This window comes from Thermomyces dupontii (assembly GCF_041956625.1).
Source record: "Thermomyces dupontii strain NRRL 2155 unplaced genomic scaffold VTN31scaffold_8, whole genome shotgun sequence".
Classification (NCBI taxonomy): Eukaryota; Fungi; Ascomycota; class Eurotiomycetes; order Eurotiales; family Trichocomaceae; genus Thermomyces; species Thermomyces dupontii.
Window position 1 is genome coordinate 749,795 of NW_027192314.1, and position 18,023 is coordinate 767,817.

Below are 18,023 nucleotides of genomic sequence, written 5' to 3' on the forward strand. Positions count from 1 at the left end.
CATGGAATTGTATTCTATGCAAACACACAACCAACCATCATTATCATAAGTCTGTCCGCTCTGCAGGACTGGGTATATCATCATGCGATACATCATCTAGTAAACCAACCTCCTCACCTCCACCATCATGAAGCAGTAAATCGTCCCTGAACTCATTCGCTCTCCGGTCATCCAAGCCATTGAGGATATTCCAAATGTCCTTTTTCGTCGCAAGACCGCGGAGGATCCCTTTGTGCACAAACAGAACGTATCGCAACCCCAACCGTTGGAACATGCCCAGGACGATCAAGAAAGGAGTATGACAGTTCAGCGTGATGGGCGTCTGATCCATCCAGGGTCGTAGGTCAAGCGTCTCACGCGGGTCCGCGTAGGGTTGGTGAACGAAGAAGACCTGTGTTTCCGGGGGGAGCCTCTGGGCAGAAGGAGTCTTCAAGGCGAACGAAAGCTCGTTTCGGGATATATAGCCCAGGAGGACTGGGTCTGTGGTGTCGAGGACGACGGGAAAGCCGCGGTAGCTGGTTTCCGCCAGCAGCTTGTTGAGCGATGAGATGGTGTGGCCTGTTGCTGGGATGACGGTGAGGTCGTCGACATGGGTCATGATCTTGGACGCGGTCACATCCGGCAATGGCCGGTCGTCTTTGTGGTCGAGGAACGGATACTCCTGGAGGTGGATCCAGGCCTCGTAGATCCCTCGTCTTCCAAAAGTATCGCCGCTCCATTTAGAGAGCATAACAGCAAGCATGATAGGAATCACGTACGTCAGCGCGCCTGTCAGCTCGAACATGATAACGACGATGGAGACAGTCATCCTGGTAGCACCACCGAGGGCAGAGGCAGCGCCAATGATTGCGTACGTTGCGGGGGCAATGCAGGGGGTGTCTGGAGTGCAACTGCTGAAGATGAAAAGGTCAGGATAGGCATTTTGCCATATCTCAACAGCGATCCCGAACGCTCGTCCGTAAAGCGCCCCGATTGCAAGAGACGGTAGTATGATGCCTGCCGGTATTTCGAGGCCAAAAGTAACTGAGGCGAGGAAGAAGCCCAGCACAGCGGCCATGAGTAGTAGTACAATCACCCCGAACGAAGCCGACCCTTTTTTGCAAAGACCGAGAGGATCATCTGCCCTGTTGGCGCACTCGGCAAATAACTGGTAGACGAGTTCCGAAGTCTGTGCACGCATGAACTTGTTGGGAAAGCTGATCAGCGCAGTAATTATGGATACAAGCCCGACTTCAACAAGCGGATAGGACCGGCTCCACGACTTGCGCCATTTTGCCAATCTAAAGTTGAGTTTGATGAAAAGCCCGCCGTAGATGCCGCCAAGGATGCCTAGTAGCATAAAGGGAACGATTTCGAAGCGCTGCCAGTCTCGGATATAGGTCACTTGGTAGAGAACGATCTTGCCGGTATGAAAGGGATTCAGGGCTTGGAGAGTGACAGCTGCAATTGTAGCACACACGAAGCTCTGCCACATCGTCTTGTCCGGGAAATAATATGACAATTGCTATTTTCATCGATGAAAAATTATTACTATCAATCCCCAGAAGCGATCCGCAGCCATGTGACTTACCTCCAAGCTGAAGAGCACGCCACCAATCGGTGCGCCGAAAGCTGCAGATATACCTGCTGCGGCGGCAGCAGAGAAAATTTCTCGTTTTCTCGCTATGAGACGGTCAGAAGTGCTATTCGGACCAGAGAAATGACAATCATACCCTCATTGTTGTTCAACGCATCAAAAGGCTTCATCATTATATTGGCGCAGCAGCATGCAACGTGCACCAAGGGTCCTTCTTTACCAAGCCACATGCCAGATCCAACAGCCAAACACTTGAAACGTGAGTAAATTCGTCGCCACAAGAGTGCAATGCACTCACCAAGCCAAGAGACTTTATGATTAAGGTCCAGCCTCCCAAGAATCTTCTGATAACGAAGCCACCGAGAACGGTTTTGATCTCGGGAATTCCGCTGTGTTTGGCATATCGTGCATACGTGAGGACTAGGACACATGCACAACATGCGAACAGCACCTACCGAAGTCAATTTGTAAGCTGCATGCCATCGACGAACCCGCTTAGGGAACCCGTACCGAAAACAAAACGAATAGAAGATATTCAGCTGCATACCGTCCAGCAGCAGACTTGATGTTTAGAGCTTTCCCCCAGGATACCCATCCGACACATTCCGAAAGATCTGCCATCGATCAGAAACCGAACAAATCACCAGAAGGAGAGGTATACCTTCATGTCCCCAGCAGCAAAAGCTTCGATTCAGATAAAATTGGACGATGCCGCGATCACTACGGCAATAGCCTTCCTTAATGTCTCCCAGCCAATCGCTTGCAATAGTAATGCATGCTGCTATGAGACCGACGGCCACTCCCGTGGCCACCAGCACAACCCACACATAGGTGGCATCTAGGATCTGGCGCAGATGGCCTAAGACACCTTGACCGCTCGAGTAGAGGAGCCGTTTTCTTTGCCGTTCTTTCGTGTATTCGAAAATCCAGTCGATTGCCGTGAAATCGTCGTAGCCAACGCGACGTCCCAACCCTTCCACATGCCAATCCAGCGGACCGTCCTCTTTGACATTGTCGACATCTCCATTGGACCAAGCTCGTGCATGGCCGCGTGGAGATGGATTGTTCCAATCCTCCGGGGGACGTCCTCCTGCAATTCGCGACGATGAGGATGATCTTTGCCTCGGTGTTGTGCTGTCCTGTGCTGTCGCGTCGGAAAAGAAGTTGGATAGCCTGAAACGTGCGGGTTGTTTTTGTTTACGTTTGAAGGAGATACTGGAAAATTCCCCAATAAGACTCAGAAATGTCAAAAAAAAACTCTGCGATTCGACTCACGGTTGTTCTGCCTGCGTAAACAACGGATCCTCCGCGAGAAGGTCTACCGATTCCTCATGCTGGGGGTCCCATGTCGAGCTATCGCGGTCAGAGCTCTGACCGGACCCATTCCGCGACTGATTATCCGCCTGTTCCCAGCTTGCCAAGTCGTCCAATATCCGTGACATATTCCGTCATCGGTAATCTGTTCCCCGAATCATTGAGGTTGGCACCGCAGTCATCCCAAGGGTTCCGAGCTGGAGTCGGCCTCCAAATCAAGAAGCAGGCAAGAGATAAGCTTACTAACCGTGGCGCAGCAGCCTTATCTTATCAGAAAGGCGGTGAGTATGTTTGCGCCACAATTCGCGGCAGAAAAAAAGACTCGTTGATATGCCGGGAAATTTTTGTTGACAGGGCTCAATTCGACGACGAGGTTTCCTCTGGAGACGGGAGTAGCTATGGAGGGTCGTCCTGTCTGGGAGGGAGCTCTTTCGGCCTCCGAGGCTTTGCGCCAGCTCTCACCAGAGCTCTTCGAACAACTCCGCGCAGCCTCGGGGCGTCAGTATCTTCAAACCCTCGCGCACATTGCGCTGGAGCCCAATTGTGCAGAATGGGCTTTTTTTGCGAACCAGCCTCTCTTCGTCGACACCGCTGCGAGATGGCTGGAGCTCGATCCTCAAGTCTATCAGTTTCAGGTCATTTCGGCTTTCTCTCGGGTCCTGCCTTTTGCGCCGTACCTTCGTTCGTTTGCGCGCCGCTACTGCACGATACCAACTGGACCCTTGTCGGTTTTGGCTGGCTCGAAGGAACTGAAGATTCACGAACTTGATAACGACGCCTTGCGTGATGTACTGCTAGCACTTTTCCGGCTTCTGTCTTTCGACCTCGAGACGTTCTCGAGCGTCGTATCCCCATTGCAACTTCAGTCTCTCTTTCATCATTCGGATAAATGCGTTCGGTACCTAACAATCCGGTGCCTTGCGATGTATATGCACGCGGCAGACGAAGCAACAGAGAGGATGCTACAGACGCACCTAAAGGATGAGCCTGTATATGGGCCATGGGAGGGCATTACGATTGATTACAGATTGCTCGGTTTGTGGGAGGAGCGACGGTGGCAGATTCTGGACAGGAATTTCTGGAGAAAGCGAAGGCCGCTTACTGAACATGCAGCTCTGGAGGTCGTACAGTTATACGGGCCACATTTGGCGGTTGGGACGGCTAATATTGGTGGAGTTCTTGTGCCTAAGCTGAGTTCAGAGGCGCAAGCGCGCGGTTCTGTACTTGTGAAAACACCCACTGTTCTAAAGAATCTCCACAAAATCGGCGAGGCCCTCCTGAGTAGCAAACCTCTCCTGCTGGTTGGCCTTCCGAATTCGGGAAAGACGTCGCTGGTCAACGACGTTGCAAACGCTTTGGGCCAGGGCTCATCCATGGTCACTCTGCATCTCAACGAGCAGACTGATGCAAAGAGCCTGCTCGGCATGTATGCCACATCGTCCATGACTGGCGCTTTCACCTGGCAACCGGGTGTGTTGACGAAAGCAGCCAGAGAAGGACGTTGGGTTTTGATCGAGGATCTCGACCGAGCCCCTGCGGAGGTTGTTGGATTGATACTTCCGATACTCGAGAGGGGCGAATTGATAATTCCAATGCGCAGGGAACGCATAAAGTGTGCAGATGGTTTCAGACTCATCGCGACGATGAAGTCTTCTTTGAACAGCAAGGGTGAGGAGGTCGTCGCTAGCCATGGTCTGCTTGGCATGAGATTATGGCAACGTATCTCCATCACGTCGATGTCTCTAGATGAGATCCGCGACATCATCAGTCAAAAGTTTCCGCTGTTGTCATCTAGGACGTCGATTTTGATGGAGCTTTTTGATCGGATATGCACAGCGTGTAACAGCAACCTTGCCGTAAGAAGTTCCCAAGGCAGAACCCCAGGTCTACGAGACCTGATCAAACTCTGCAATCGAATCCACAGACGACTAAAGCATCTTGGAGCGGAAACCGGCAACGAGCCAGTTCCCGAGAGTTTCCAAGATGAGATGTTTTTGGATGCTGTCGACGTCTTGTTTCGGTATCTGCCGGACAAGGCTCTATTTGATCAGCTGGCGTCCATTGTGGCCGAAGTTCTACAGCTGTCCCCTCAACGTGCGCGATACTGCCTTCACGAGCGCACTCCACGGTACGAAGATGGCGATTCTGGGTTCGTGATTGGACGAGAAGCCGTTAGCAAGGAGAAAGTATCGAAAGCTGCCAAGGCAAGGTATTCGCAGAACGCCTCTCGGTTTGCCCCAACTCGGGCGGCTCTGAAGACCATGGAGCAGATCGCGGCCTCGGTTCAGGTTGCAGAGCCCGTACTCCTTGTTGGAGAAACCGGAATTGGCAAGACTGCTGCCATTCAACAGCTAGCCAATATGATGCACCAGAAATTGACTGTGGTGAACCTTTCTCAGCAAAGTGAAAGTACCGATCTGCTTGGTGGCTTCCGTCCAGTCAATCTTCGGTCGATGGCGGTTCCTCTCCTGGACGATTTCAGCGAACTTTTCGAGCACACCTTCCCAGCAAATAAGAAAAATGATAAATTCATGCCATCTGTGACGAAGTGCATTGCGAAGGGTGACTGGCAACGCCTGATCAGCCATTGGCGTCATGCCATCGAAACTGCGTACAATGCCTTCGAGAAATCTGCTCGAACGAAAGAAAGTACTGAGGAACAACCGTCGAAGAAGAGAAAGCTCAACTCGTCAAAATACGCTGGTCTGCGCGAGAAGTGGGAAGCCTTCGAAGCTCGCTTGAAAGAATTCGAGGCGCAAGCAAGAAGAGGCGACTCGAAGTTTGCCTTTGCGTTCGTGCAAGGGAAGATTGTCCGTGCTTTGAGGAACGGCGAATGGGTCTTGTTGGACGAGATCAATTTGGCGACTCCTGACATTCTGGAAAGCATCGCCAGTTTACTTCATCATGGCGATGACGGCGTGCCCTCCGTACTCTTGTCCGAAGCTGGCGACGTGGAGCGCGTTTACGGACATCCCAACTTCCGTATATTCGGTGCAATGAATCCTGCCACAGATGCAGGAAAGCGGGATCTAACTCCTGGCCTTCGCTCTCGTTTCACGGAGCTCTACATCTACTCCCCAGACAGTGAGATGGACGATCTCCTTGGTCTAATTCGAACATACCTCGGAGACTTGGCGAAATCGGATCCGCATATTGCTTCTGACCTCGCGCACTTATACTTAGCCACGAAGCAACTGGCCATGGAGAACAGACTCACCGACGGCGCTGGCCAAAAGCCCCATTTCAGCATTCGCACTCTAGTTCGGACTCTCGTTTATGTTGTGGATCACGTTCAAATCTACGGCATTCGAAGATCTGCATATGAAGGTTACTGCATGAGCTTCTTGACCATTCTCAGCCAGGAATCAGAGAAGCTGGTTACGCCGTTGATTCACAAGCATCTTTTTGGCAACAGGAATCCGAAGGCCATCCTCAGTCAACAACCCAAACCCCCCAATGATGGCCATGAATACGTGCAGTTCAAGCACTACTGGATGCGGAAAGGCCCATTTGCTCCAGAAGCTCAACCACACTATATCATTACGCCTTCCATCGAGAAAAATCTGAAGAATCTACTTAGGGCAAGTTCCACTCGACGTTTCCCAATATTGCTTCAAGGTCCGACATCGTCCGGGAAGACGAGTATGGTGGAATACTTGGCGAAAATCTCCGGCAATAAGTGTGTTCGTATCAACAATCACGAGCACACGGACCTTCAGGAGTACCTCGGCTCCTATGTTTCAACAGAGGATGGAACCTTGCGGTACCAGGAAGGTGTTCTCGTGGAAGCTCTGAGGAACGGCTACTGGATCGTTCTTGATGAGCTCAACCTGGCGCCTTCAGATGTGCTGGAGGCCCTCAATCGACTTCTTGACGATAACCGGGAATTGTTCCTACCCGAGACACAAGAAGTCATTCGCCCTCATGCAAATTTCATGCTTTTTGCTACGCAGAACCCAGCCGGTCTCTATGGAGGGCGGAAAGTTCTATCTCGTGCCTTTCGCAACCGTTTCCTCGAATTGCATTTCGACGACATTCCAGAGGATGAGCTGGAGATCATCTTGACAGAGCGGACTCAGATTGCACCGTCGTTCTGCAGGAGGATTGTCTCCGTTTACAAGGAGCTGTCTGTTCTGCGCCAGTCTACTCGCCTTTTCGAGCAGAAGAACAGCTTTGCCACGCTCCGAGATCTGTTTCGGTGGGCACTTCGTCAGGCAGATGATCAGTATCAGCTAGCGATTAATGGTTTCATGCTTCTTGCCGAGAGGGTTCGCAATGCTCGCGAGCGGGAAGCCGTCAAGAAGATTATTGAGAAGGTTATGCGAGTCCAGATTGACGAAGATGCCATATACAGCGAAGAAGAATTGGCGCGACGCATTAATGCTGAGAACCTGTCAAAGGATATCGTGTGGACCAAAGCCATGAGGCGTGTTTTCATTCTCGTTTCCCAAGCGCTTCAAAACAAGGAGCCGGTTCTCCTTGTCGGTGAAACGGGATGCGGGAAAACACAGGTTTGCCAGGCTATTGCAGCAATTCATGGCAAAGAACTGTTCACAGTCAATGCCCATGCTAATCTAGAGACCGGCGACCTCATTGGTGCGCAGAGGCCTTTACGGAACAGGTCCCGGATCGAGCACCAGTTGGCTGACGATATTCGATTACTTTTGTCTTCTATTTCGTCCAACAATGATGGTCTCTCTCTCAGGGACCTCGGCCAACTAAAAGATGCCTTCGCTCGACTGAGCCCTGAACAACTCGCTAACAGCGACGCTGCATTATTGAAGCGGATCAGGACCAACATGGCTCGGTCTCAGGCCCTCTTTGAGTGGTCGGACGGTAGTTTGATCAGCGCCATGAAGGCTGGCCAGTACTTTTTGCTCGACGAAATCTCGCTTGCAGACGATTCCGTTCTGGAGAGGCTCAACAGCGTCCTTGAGCCGCATCGGTCCATCCTCTTGGCAGAAAAGGGACCCATTGACTCATTGGTCGTCGCCGAGGAAGGATTCCAATTCATGTCCACTATGAACCCCGGTGGTGATTACGGCAAGAGAGAGCTGTCGGCTGCATTGAGGAACCGACTGACGGAGATTTGGGTTCCTCAGCTCTCAGAGGATGAAGACATTCTGCCTATTCTGACCGGAAAACTCGCTGATCACGCCAAATACAGCGTTAATCCAATGCTTGAGTTTGCCAAGTGGTTCAGACAGACGATCCACAATTCTTCCGCTACGTCAGTGTCGATCCGTGACCTTCTTGCATGGGTGGATTTCGTCAACAAGTGGCCTCCTTCAGAGCTTGCTTTTGCGCTGGTCCATGGTGCGGCGATGGTCTACATTGATACTTTAGGTGCCAATCCAGCTGCAATGATCTCAATGCCTCCCGAAGCTCTCGGGAAGAATCGAACGCTCTGCCTCGAGAAACTGTCAGAGCTTCTGCAGTTGGATGCAGCAAGCATTTATTACCAAGATGCGACTGTCACCGTAGAGCATGGCCACCTCTGTGTTGGTCCCTTCAAGCTCCCAATGTCTGCGGACTCAACTCCAGATCCTCAGTTTGTCATGGATGCACCCACAACCTTGGCGAATGCAGTCCGTATCGCCCGTGGCCTTCAGTCGTCAAAACCCATTCTCCTTGAGGGCAGTCCGGGAGTTGGAAAAACGACGCTGGTTGCTTCGTTAGCTCGAGCCCTAGGAAAGCCGCTCACCCGGATCAACCTGTCGGAGCAGACAGACCTGGCTGATCTCTTTGGCTCGGATGTTCCGGTGGAAGGTGGTGATGTTGGCCAATTTGCCTGGAGAGATGCGCCATTCCTGCAAGCGATGCAACGCGGCGAATGGGTCCTGCTAGATGAAATGAATTTGGCTTCACAGTCAGTATTGGAAGGGCTGAACTCGTGCCTCGACCACCGGCAACAAGTTTACGTGGCGGAGCTGGACCAAACTTTCAAGCGACACCCCGACTTCGTCCTCTTCGCCGCCCAGAATCCCCATCATCAGGGTGGTGGACGGAAAGGTCTACCGGCTTCCTTCGTCAATCGATTCACGGTCGTCTACGCAGATGCGTTCAACCACGCGGATTTGAAGAAGATCTGTGCTAAGCTATTCCCTGGAAGCCCAATGGACCAAACAAGCAAGGTTGTCGACTTCGTGTCGGAGCTGAATGCTGCCATTGTTCGAGATCGGCGCATTGGTGCCATCGGAGGCCCGTGGGAAATGAACTTGCGAGACATCACAAGATGGTTGCAGCTCTCTGATCGTGGCCAAGTCCAGGTGCCCTGCGGCCATTTCTTGGAGAACATTATCTCCCACCGATTTCGCACGCCGGAAGACCGCGCCTTGATCGCTGAGCTCTTTGCACAGTCTTTCGGCGAGTCACCTCCTTTCAAATCCCTCTACCATGATCTCTCACCGACCCAGTTTCAAGTGGGATTTGGCTTTATGCCCAGGGACTCTATCCTTCAGCATCTCAATGAGCCGAATCTGAAGATCCTGCCAGACGAGCTGCCGATCCTGGAGTCGCTGATGCTATGTGTCGAACGAGCATGGCCGAGCATTCTGGTGGGAGCCTCCGGCTGCGGTAAGACCACAATACTCCGAAAGCTTGCCGCCATCAATGGTGCCAAACTAGTGGAGCTGGCGTTGAGCGCCGACACCGATACGATGGACTTGATCGGCGGGTTCGAACAGATTGATCACCGTAGGAAGGTCGCCTCAATTGCCATGGAGCTGGAGTCGATTTTACTGCGAGAGGTCATTACTGCATTGTCCCGAGGAACATCCTCGGCGCCGGTTTCAGAGCTTATGCGAGCCTATGCAATGTGCCGGGATCCCAATGTCTCTTTGGAGACACTCCTCTCCTGCGTATCCGTGATCAGATCGGCTTTCCCTGATCTGAGCCTCGACGACCTCATGCACCGCTGCAATAGTTTGGCGCACTTAGCTCAAAACGCAAACAAAGTCGGTTTCGAATGGACTGAGGGTGCGCTGACCGAAGCAATCCAACGCGGATACTGGGTGGTTCTTGACAATGCAAACCTGTGCAATGCGTCTGTCCTCGATCGACTCAACTCCTTGATGGAGCCCAACGGGTACCTCGTCCTGAATGAGCAGAAAACCGAGGATGGCTCGGCAAGAGTGATCACACCGCATCCCAATTTCCGCCTCTTTTTGACAATGGACCCGCGCAACGGTGAGCTCTCGCGTGCTATGCGCAATCGGTCTGTTGAAATTTGTTTTCTGCCGTCGGCAACACAATCACACGACGATGCCGTTTGGCCCTGTTACATCACTCAGTCCGCCCTTTATAGGCTGCGTCACGTATTCAACGGAAATCAAGTTGATACCCCAACCACTCTCGGCGAGAAGAGTGTGGAGGTCCGTTTGGATCATCTGGCAATTAGCGATTTCACACATCACGGCTCAATTCGCCGCAATATCCCCAGCACGGTCGATGACAATGATCGGGACAGGCTACTTGACAGATACTTCACGGTTATGGAGGAGAATACTCAATTAGGCCTGACGGCGAAATACTCAAGAGAACTCCAACGTGCTCATCCGTTGGTCAACGAGCCCGGCTTGATCGTGCATTCCGTCAATTTCGACAAAGCAGCAGCAATCGCCCTGCTCCAGGAACTCAGGCTCGACTTGTACCGTCTCCAGCAAAAGATCGACATAGCCGATGGAAGGTCGAAAGTTTTGAAACCATCACAGATGACAAGGTTGGAGCGGTCGTTGGCTTCCGTTAGAATCTCCTCGTTGAAGAAAGACTCGACACAACCGGTCGGCCAGTTCCTGCGGGAATGCTCGTCGCTGTTGCAGGGTTTCATCCGAGACTCGTATTCGATTGATCTTGTCTCTGCGAAGACACTGGCCGTTCTCAGAGCGATATTCAGATTCTGCTGGGATATCTTCGTGTGCACGCAGTCCACGGAATTGGATGACGCGGAGTTCCGGACCTATTTGCGCTTCGGAGAAGCCTTGCTCTCCTCGGCAGGTGATGGCGGCTCGGGATCAGCTCTGCTTTCAAATATCTCTCAATTTCTTTCTCTGTTTTCATCCAATTGGGCACTCTCGACGGGGTTGAGCATGCAGAGGATTTGGGATGCGTGGCGGCCTGTCACTTGCACCAACAACGAGCAACTACAGTCCTTGATTGACCTGGAAGAGATTGCGTCGACCTTCGCAACGGTCGCTCTCCAGACCAGGTTGCCCCTAGCGCAACTCGGCGATTTACGGCAGTCCTTGCTCGAGGCGCAGGACCACATCTTGGTGAATGGTGCAGATGGAAGGCCCCTTGTTCAATCCCTGACCCAGCAAGTTGGGGAGCTGGCTTCTGCAACTGATATGCACAACACCTCGCAACCTCCTCACTTCTCCGCTATCTTCGAGTCTCTTTGTGAATATCATGATTTGCTCACAATCTGGGATGGCGATCCTGTCCTCAAGAGTCCAGGTCTCAGTGGGATGGTGCCGCTACTTGCTGGGCGACCCGCGCAGCCGGCCGACTCCAGCCCGCGTTCGTCAGTTCCTGCAGTTTTGCAGAAGTTGGCGTATTATAGTGGAGCCGATGCGACCTCGCGGGCTGCAGAGCCATGGACTGGGGCTTTCTGTCTTAGCCTGCTGCAACGCATGGCAGAGGTGGATGACGTGACGCTCGGTCGGCTGGAATTCCTTGAGAATGAGGAGGCCGTCCTGGCTCAGACTGTGGCGCTTAGCACTCACGCGTTCACTCTTGATCAAACAAGCCTGCTCGCCAGGATCCTTGCGAAATTGTGCATCGAGCTCCTTGAAGTCCATCGAGACCTCGTGACCCCAGAAAGCTTTTCGGAATGCGGTTCCTGGCTTCACCGAGTTGGCATCGGTGAAATGGCGGATGTCGCACCTCCTGTCCTTCACGCTGGCCATAGCATTTCGGATCAGCATTATCCTAGGGCGTTCGCCGACGACATTTGGAAGTTCATGCGGGAGTTGGCTGCGATCCAGACGGGCAGCAAGTACAACCTTGGTCGTGCAGCCGTCCATTTGGCTGTGATTCTGCTACGATTGTTTGTGCCTGACCGACAAAATGACCCATCTTTGGAGCTAGTGATCCAGCGTCGTCGACATGCGGAGCAAGTTGCGGAACTCAATGCCAAGGACAAGGCGTTAATGGCATTCGAGCTCGAGTTCACTGGTCGAGCCGACAACTTACGTCGTCGTTTGGTCCAGAAAGAACTGCAGGAACTGGGATCGGAGCCACCGGCGGCCCCGGTGACTCGTCCTGCGAAATCTCAGTTGGCACAGCTTCAGAGCGAGTTCACCAGCCTGCTTAACTCCGTCATCAATCGGCAGCCAGAGACTTACGGACCTACGGAATTCCGGGAGTACGGTGGCCTGCTCCGGGACAACATCAAGCAAATCTGCCGACGCCTTCGTCAGCACTTCCGAGTATACGACGATATCACCGTCCTTGTTACGAGGTTCTTGCAACTGCTCGACCTTGGGATTTCTCTATGTCTAGCTTCGATTGAGGCGAAACCGGGAGCAAAGTGTGACAAAATAATGAGCGAGCTCATTCCTCGTCTGGATCTTGATGAGGACCTTGTAATGGGCAACCCCGCCTTCGAAGCTTCTGGATCGAAGCTCCCTTTGGATGTGCAGCTGCAGAAGCTGTCTCGGCTGGTCGCAGCTCACCACGCCGATTCAACCTTCTTGAATGGGCCCGGCGGACTTCAGTCGTTGAGAGAGATGCTCCAATTCATCTACCAAATCTGGAAAGCTCAGCTTCAACAGGACCAGAAAGAGGAGGCTGAGCGGAGTCGAACGTACCGCTACCGTGGCTCATTCGAGGATGAAGAGGAAATCAATGACGCTGAGCTACGCGCCCTTTTCCCAACTTTCGAGGAGGGTGAGGAGGACCAGAAGGAAAAGCCGCGATTGAATCACAAGGCGTTATCCGCGAGATTGTGTGCAATCCACGCTGCTATCTTCGAGTCCAGAGATGCGCAGATCGACTACAGAGACTACGTGGTGGGCTTGACTCGGGTTCTTGAAAGTTCACAGCTAGGAACATTAACGCCTTCCGAGGCCCTTCCTAAGATGCAGCTTCCGGGCGTCCTCCTGCTCCTCAACGATGACAAGAAGCGATTTCAGGAGGTGCCATCAAGAACTTACAGTTTCTACTCGGATCCAAACATTCCGGAAGCCAAGCGTCTTGTCTCTCTCACCCTCTCTGTACAATCCCGCTTCCTTCAGCTGCAAAAGGCATGGCCGGAGCATGCAGCCATTCGTGACGTCCTGATCTGCTGTCAGGAGATTCTGCAATTCCGGCATTTGGAGCCTGTCGCCAAGTTTATTACCAAGCTGGAGAAGCTTCATGCCTATGTGCATGAATGGCAGCTGGTGGCCAGTAGGGAGTACTCCGCCGCGGCACAATTCGATGAGATCACTGCTATGATCATTCGATGGAGGCGTCTAGAACTGTCTACGTGGGCCAAGCTTCTCGACGTTGAGTTTGAGAACTGCGAGCGCGACGTGAGTTCCTGGTGGTTCGTGGCCTACGAGGTGCTTGTCGCTGTTCCGTTCCAGATGCTGGAGTCTGGCGGTGATCTGGTCGAGTATTCCAAGGAGATGCTAGCAACGCTCGAGGGATTCTTCAAGTCAACTACTCTCGGCCAGTACGGCGCACGGTTGCGTCTTCTCGAGTCGTTCAGATCGCTGCTGGCGATGTACACGACGCAATTCCCGGCGCTAGCGAGTCTTGTTTCTCCGGTCGACAATTTCTTGCGCCACTACCGACCGTTCCTTTCCGCCATCGCCAAGTCCCTTGCGGACGGTCGACAGTCTTTGGAGAAGGATATCAAGGAACAGATCCAGCTCGCGAGTTGGAAAGATACAAACATCACCGCTCTGCGGGAGAGTGCTCGTCGGTCGCATCACAAGCTGTTCAAGTATGTTCGGAAGTATCGGGAACTGCTGGCGCAGCCTACGGAGCCCATCCTTCAACGGGGAATGCCAGAGGAACAGGATGAGCACGAAGCTTCCACAAGCGAGGAGGGTCCGATGCCTTCGGTTGACTTCAGCGCGGCACTGGCTGTTTGCGAGAAGAATGAGCCCATCTGGACTGAGCAAGCGCAACGGTTCAAGGATCCATTGGCTACCTCGGCCAGTATGAATCGGGTGTTCTCCAGGGCGCTTCCGGAGTTTAACAGCTCCTCTCAACTCGAATCCTTCGCGGCGGACGTTATAGACACCGTGAAAGAGCTGAAGGCCAAGACACCGGGGACTCTGACCGAAGAGAATAAGGCCGACGTTCAACACCTCAAAGCACAGAAGCGTCGGTTCTATGCTGAGACGCTCCGGCAGCTGCATGTCATGGGGATCCGACGGAATATCGGCACGCTTCTGCTCGAAGAACAGAGCAGCGTTTCGCAGGTTCTGGCGACAACGCCGAGCATCACGTCCGATGACTCTCATGACAATCCCGACATCCGGAGCGCTGATTCCTATTTCCATCGATTCCTGGATTTGCTCCCCCGTGTCAGGCAGGCATCTCGTGATTACAATGAGGAGTTGAACCCGACGGAAGTGACAAGGAGTGTCGGATCTGCCGAGGGCTTCTTGTTGATGATGCGAAAGCAAAGGGAGACAATATTCCCGGTCCGTGGGCATCTCACAAGCCTGAAACAGACAGCTCGCAGGATCAGGACCCTTTGGAACCATGCGTCGAGCGTCCATCCGGATCACAGCTCGCAGGAAATCGGACAAGTCAACGTCCTGAAGAGGCATGTGTCGCAATTCATCCCGATCTTCGGCGTGGCGATTGAAGTCCTGGACATCCATTCCCGGTTCTCTGCGACGCCTAGCGCAGCCGATGTGCTACGGGGTTGGCGAGATCAGTTGGTACAACTTAATAAGGACATAGACATCCTGCCAGAGCTGCCCGTGGGCATCACATCGCAAAACTTCGGTGAAAAAGTACAGCGAGCCGGGAATATTCTGGGTCAATTAAGGTCCGATATGCTGCGCTTGATGGACGAGCGACATGATCTCCGTTTCGTGCTCGAGCAGATTGTTTCCTGGACGCATATTCCTGCAAAGGGAGCTCCCGCGTCCACTGCGGAGGGAAGTCTAGCAGTCGAGGTCCTGAATAGCGAGTTCTTGTCCGTCCTCAACAAGATCCTGGTTGCTCTTCAGGGCATGCCGTCCGTGTTGTCGTCAATGCCGACCACTGTAGAGGAGAAGGAATGGTTGTCACTGACGGACTCGGCGTTCGCCAAGGCTTTCAAGCAGCTCCATTTGAAGGAAATCTCGACTTCCCTGAATGCCGTTCTTGAGAAACTTGCCCTCCTTCAACCGTCTGAGTCTGGACTATCTCTGGCCTGTGCAATTCTCGCCGGGCAACTTCCGATCGTCGATCAGTACATCAGCATCGCAGAAAACCTGGTCCGTCGGTACATCTCCCTACACCGCGAAGTGTGCAAGATGTCCTACATCCTCTCCAAGACGTTCGTTCAGATTGCTTCCGAGGGATTCTGCAGCCCTCTCGAGGAATCTGCTGAGGGAGCCGGCGCAGAGGGCAAGCTGGAGAGTGGAACCGGCCTGGGCGATGGCGAAGGGGTCGAGGATATCAGCAAAGATATTGAGGATGACGAGGACTTGACGGAATTGGCGCAGCAGGAGAATCAGGAGAGGGGAGAAGGAGACATGGAGAAGCCTGCGGATGCTGTGAATATGGATCAGGAGGACCTCGAAGGCGAGTTTGACAAAGACAGGGACGATGCAGGTGAAGATGAAGAAGGCGAGGATGGTTCCGAAAAGGAGGAAGGGAACGAGGACGACCTTGACGAGGAAGTGGGCAGTGTCGACGACTTGGACCCTAACGCAGTGGATGAGAAGCTTTGGGAGGGTGAACATGAGGAAGGGCAAAAAGACACCGAAAATCAAGAGGCCAAAGGCAAGGCAAAGGGCGATGACCAGGCCGCAGCCGGTGAGGACAAGGGCCAAGAGCATCAAGAGGGTGACGAAGCTGGTGAAGAAGGGGACGAGGAAGAGGAGGCTCCCGAAGACGAGGCCGAGGCGGTTGGTATGGAGCCGGAGATGGATGTCACCGACCCGCATGCCAAGGAGGAGCAGACACTCGACCTCCCGGAGGATATCCAGCTAGATGGAGATGACAAAGAGGGCAAGGAGTCGGATGTTGACGACGACATGAGTGATCTTGATGATCCTCTCGATGAGCCAAAGCAAGAGGAGCCACAGCCTGAGCCCGAGGACGGCAAGGAGGAGGATGTGGATGAAGGTCCAACTTCTGAAGTAGGCGATGCAACAATGGAGGAAGATGATCAAGACGAAGTCTGTGACGACGAGGAAGGGATGCAAGTTGAGCAAGAAGGAGAAGAGCCAGCTAAAGAGGAGCCGACGGAGCAACCAGAGGAAATGCAAGGCGTGCAACGGGAAGACGACGTCGCTGCCGCAGAGGAAGTGGCCCCCAGCGATGCTGTCACCGGCGGCATGGGTGCTGATCAAGACCCGAACATGGAAAAAGGCGAGTCGGGCGACGCCCAACAACAAGGCGGCTCGACGGAAGCCGGTGCCGAGACGCAACCCAGCGGGGCGGCAGAAGAAGGGCAACGAGAGCGAGCCAAGGACACGTCCGGCGGCCGCAGCGACGATGCGCAAGATGATCCCCAGTCGCAAGCGTTCAAGAAGCTCGGTGATGTACTGGAGCAGTGGCACCGCCGCCAGCGGGAGATCCTGAACTCGTCGACCCAGGCAGACTCGCAAGCACTCCCGCCGTATACGGACATGGCGGACGCGGACTTCGAGCATCTAGCGGACGAGAACGACGTGGCGGACACGGAGGCGCTTGGCCAGGCCAGTGAAGAGCAGGCCAAAGCCCTTGATCAACGGAAAGGGGTCGAATCGGAGCCTCCGACGGCGGATCAAGACCAGTTCCTCCCGGACGTCACCGAAGACAAGGAAGCTCCCGAAGACAAGCCAAGCCTGGAGGAAGCGCAGATGGACATCGACACGGCCGAAGCCGACCAGCAGACGGGAGCCAAGGATGCAGCGACCACCAGCAAGATCAGCGAGGCAGCGCATGCCAACGACGGAGTTGAGCCGACAACCGAGGAACAACTGGACCAAGTCGACTCGCATCTGGCCGCGATCCATCTCTCCTCGTCCCAAGAGCCACGGATGTCTGCCGAGGAAGCACGCGAGTTGTGGACACGCTACGAGGCGGCCACAAACGACCTATCGCTGTCGCTGACGGAACAACTCCGGCTCATCCTGGCGCCGACGCTGGCAACGAAGCTTCGCGGCGACTTCCGAACCGGCAAGCGTCTCAACATCAAGCGGATCATCCCATACATCGCCTCGCAGTACAAGCGGGACAAGATTTGGATGCGGCGGACGATCCCATCGAAGCGCAACTACCAGGTGATGCTTGCGGTGGACGACAGCAAATCCATGCAAGAGAGCGGGTGCGGGCGCCTGGCGTTCGAGACGTTGGCGCTGGTGGCACGCAGCCTCAGCATGTTGGAAGTCGGCGATTTGTGCATCGTCAGCTTTGGCGACGAGGAGCACGTGCGGGTTGCGCACGAGTTTGGCAAGCCCTTCTCCTCTGAGGCCGGCACGCAGGTCTTCCAGCAGTTCAGCTACCAGCAGACGGGCACGAACGTGCGGCGGCTGGTCGAGGACTCGATTGCGTTGTTCCGCGAGGCGCGCGCGCGACGCTCGGGCTCTTCCTCTGGCTCCTCGTCATCAGACCTCTGGCAACTCGAGCTCATCATCTCCGACGGCCTCTGCGAAGACCACGACACCATCCGCCGCTTGGTGCGCCAGGCGGCCGAGGAGCGCATCATGATGGTCTTCATCATCCTCGATCCGGGAGCCGCAAAGGGCAACTCCATCCTCGATCTCAAACATGCCAGCTTCGAGCCGGATGCCAACGGCACGGGGGAGTTGAAATTGAAAATGAAGAGCTATCTTGAGGGCTTCCCGTTCTCGTACTACTTGCTTGTTAGGGACGTGAGGGAGTTACCGTCTGTTTTGGCCATGGCTTTGAAGCAGTGGTTTTCGGAGGTTGTTGATTCTACGTGATGTACTTGCTTTGTCTGTTGATACATTATTGGGTTTGGAGTTTGGGG

The 18,023-nt window shown here is 53.8% G+C and overlaps 2 protein-coding genes across 2 annotated transcripts; one reads left to right on the plus strand and one right to left on the minus strand.

Annotated features, from left to right (window-relative positions):
* Nucleotides 1-43: 43 nt before the first annotated feature.
* VTN31DRAFT_7069 (uncharacterized protein) lies at nucleotides 44-3,018 on the minus strand (the record flags this gene model as incomplete). The annotated part of the gene is made up of 7 exons (XM_069407749.1): nucleotides 44-1,504; nucleotides 1,571-1,662; nucleotides 1,713-1,827; nucleotides 1,875-2,027; nucleotides 2,087-2,190; nucleotides 2,238-2,791; nucleotides 2,852-3,018. The coding sequence occupies 7 exons, from the start codon at nucleotides 3,016-3,018 to the stop codon at nucleotides 44-46; spliced, it is 2,646 nt and encodes an 881-aa protein (XP_069258372.1).
* A 270-nt stretch (nucleotides 3,019-3,288) lies between these two features.
* On the plus strand, nucleotides 3,289-17,976 carry VTN31DRAFT_7070 (uncharacterized protein; the record flags this gene model as incomplete). The annotated part of the gene is made up of 1 exon (XM_069407751.1): nucleotides 3,289-17,976. The coding sequence occupies one exon, from the start codon at nucleotides 3,289-3,291 to the stop codon at nucleotides 17,974-17,976; it is 14,688 nt and encodes a 4,895-aa protein (XP_069258373.1).
* Nucleotides 17,977-18,023: the final 47 nt, after the last annotated feature.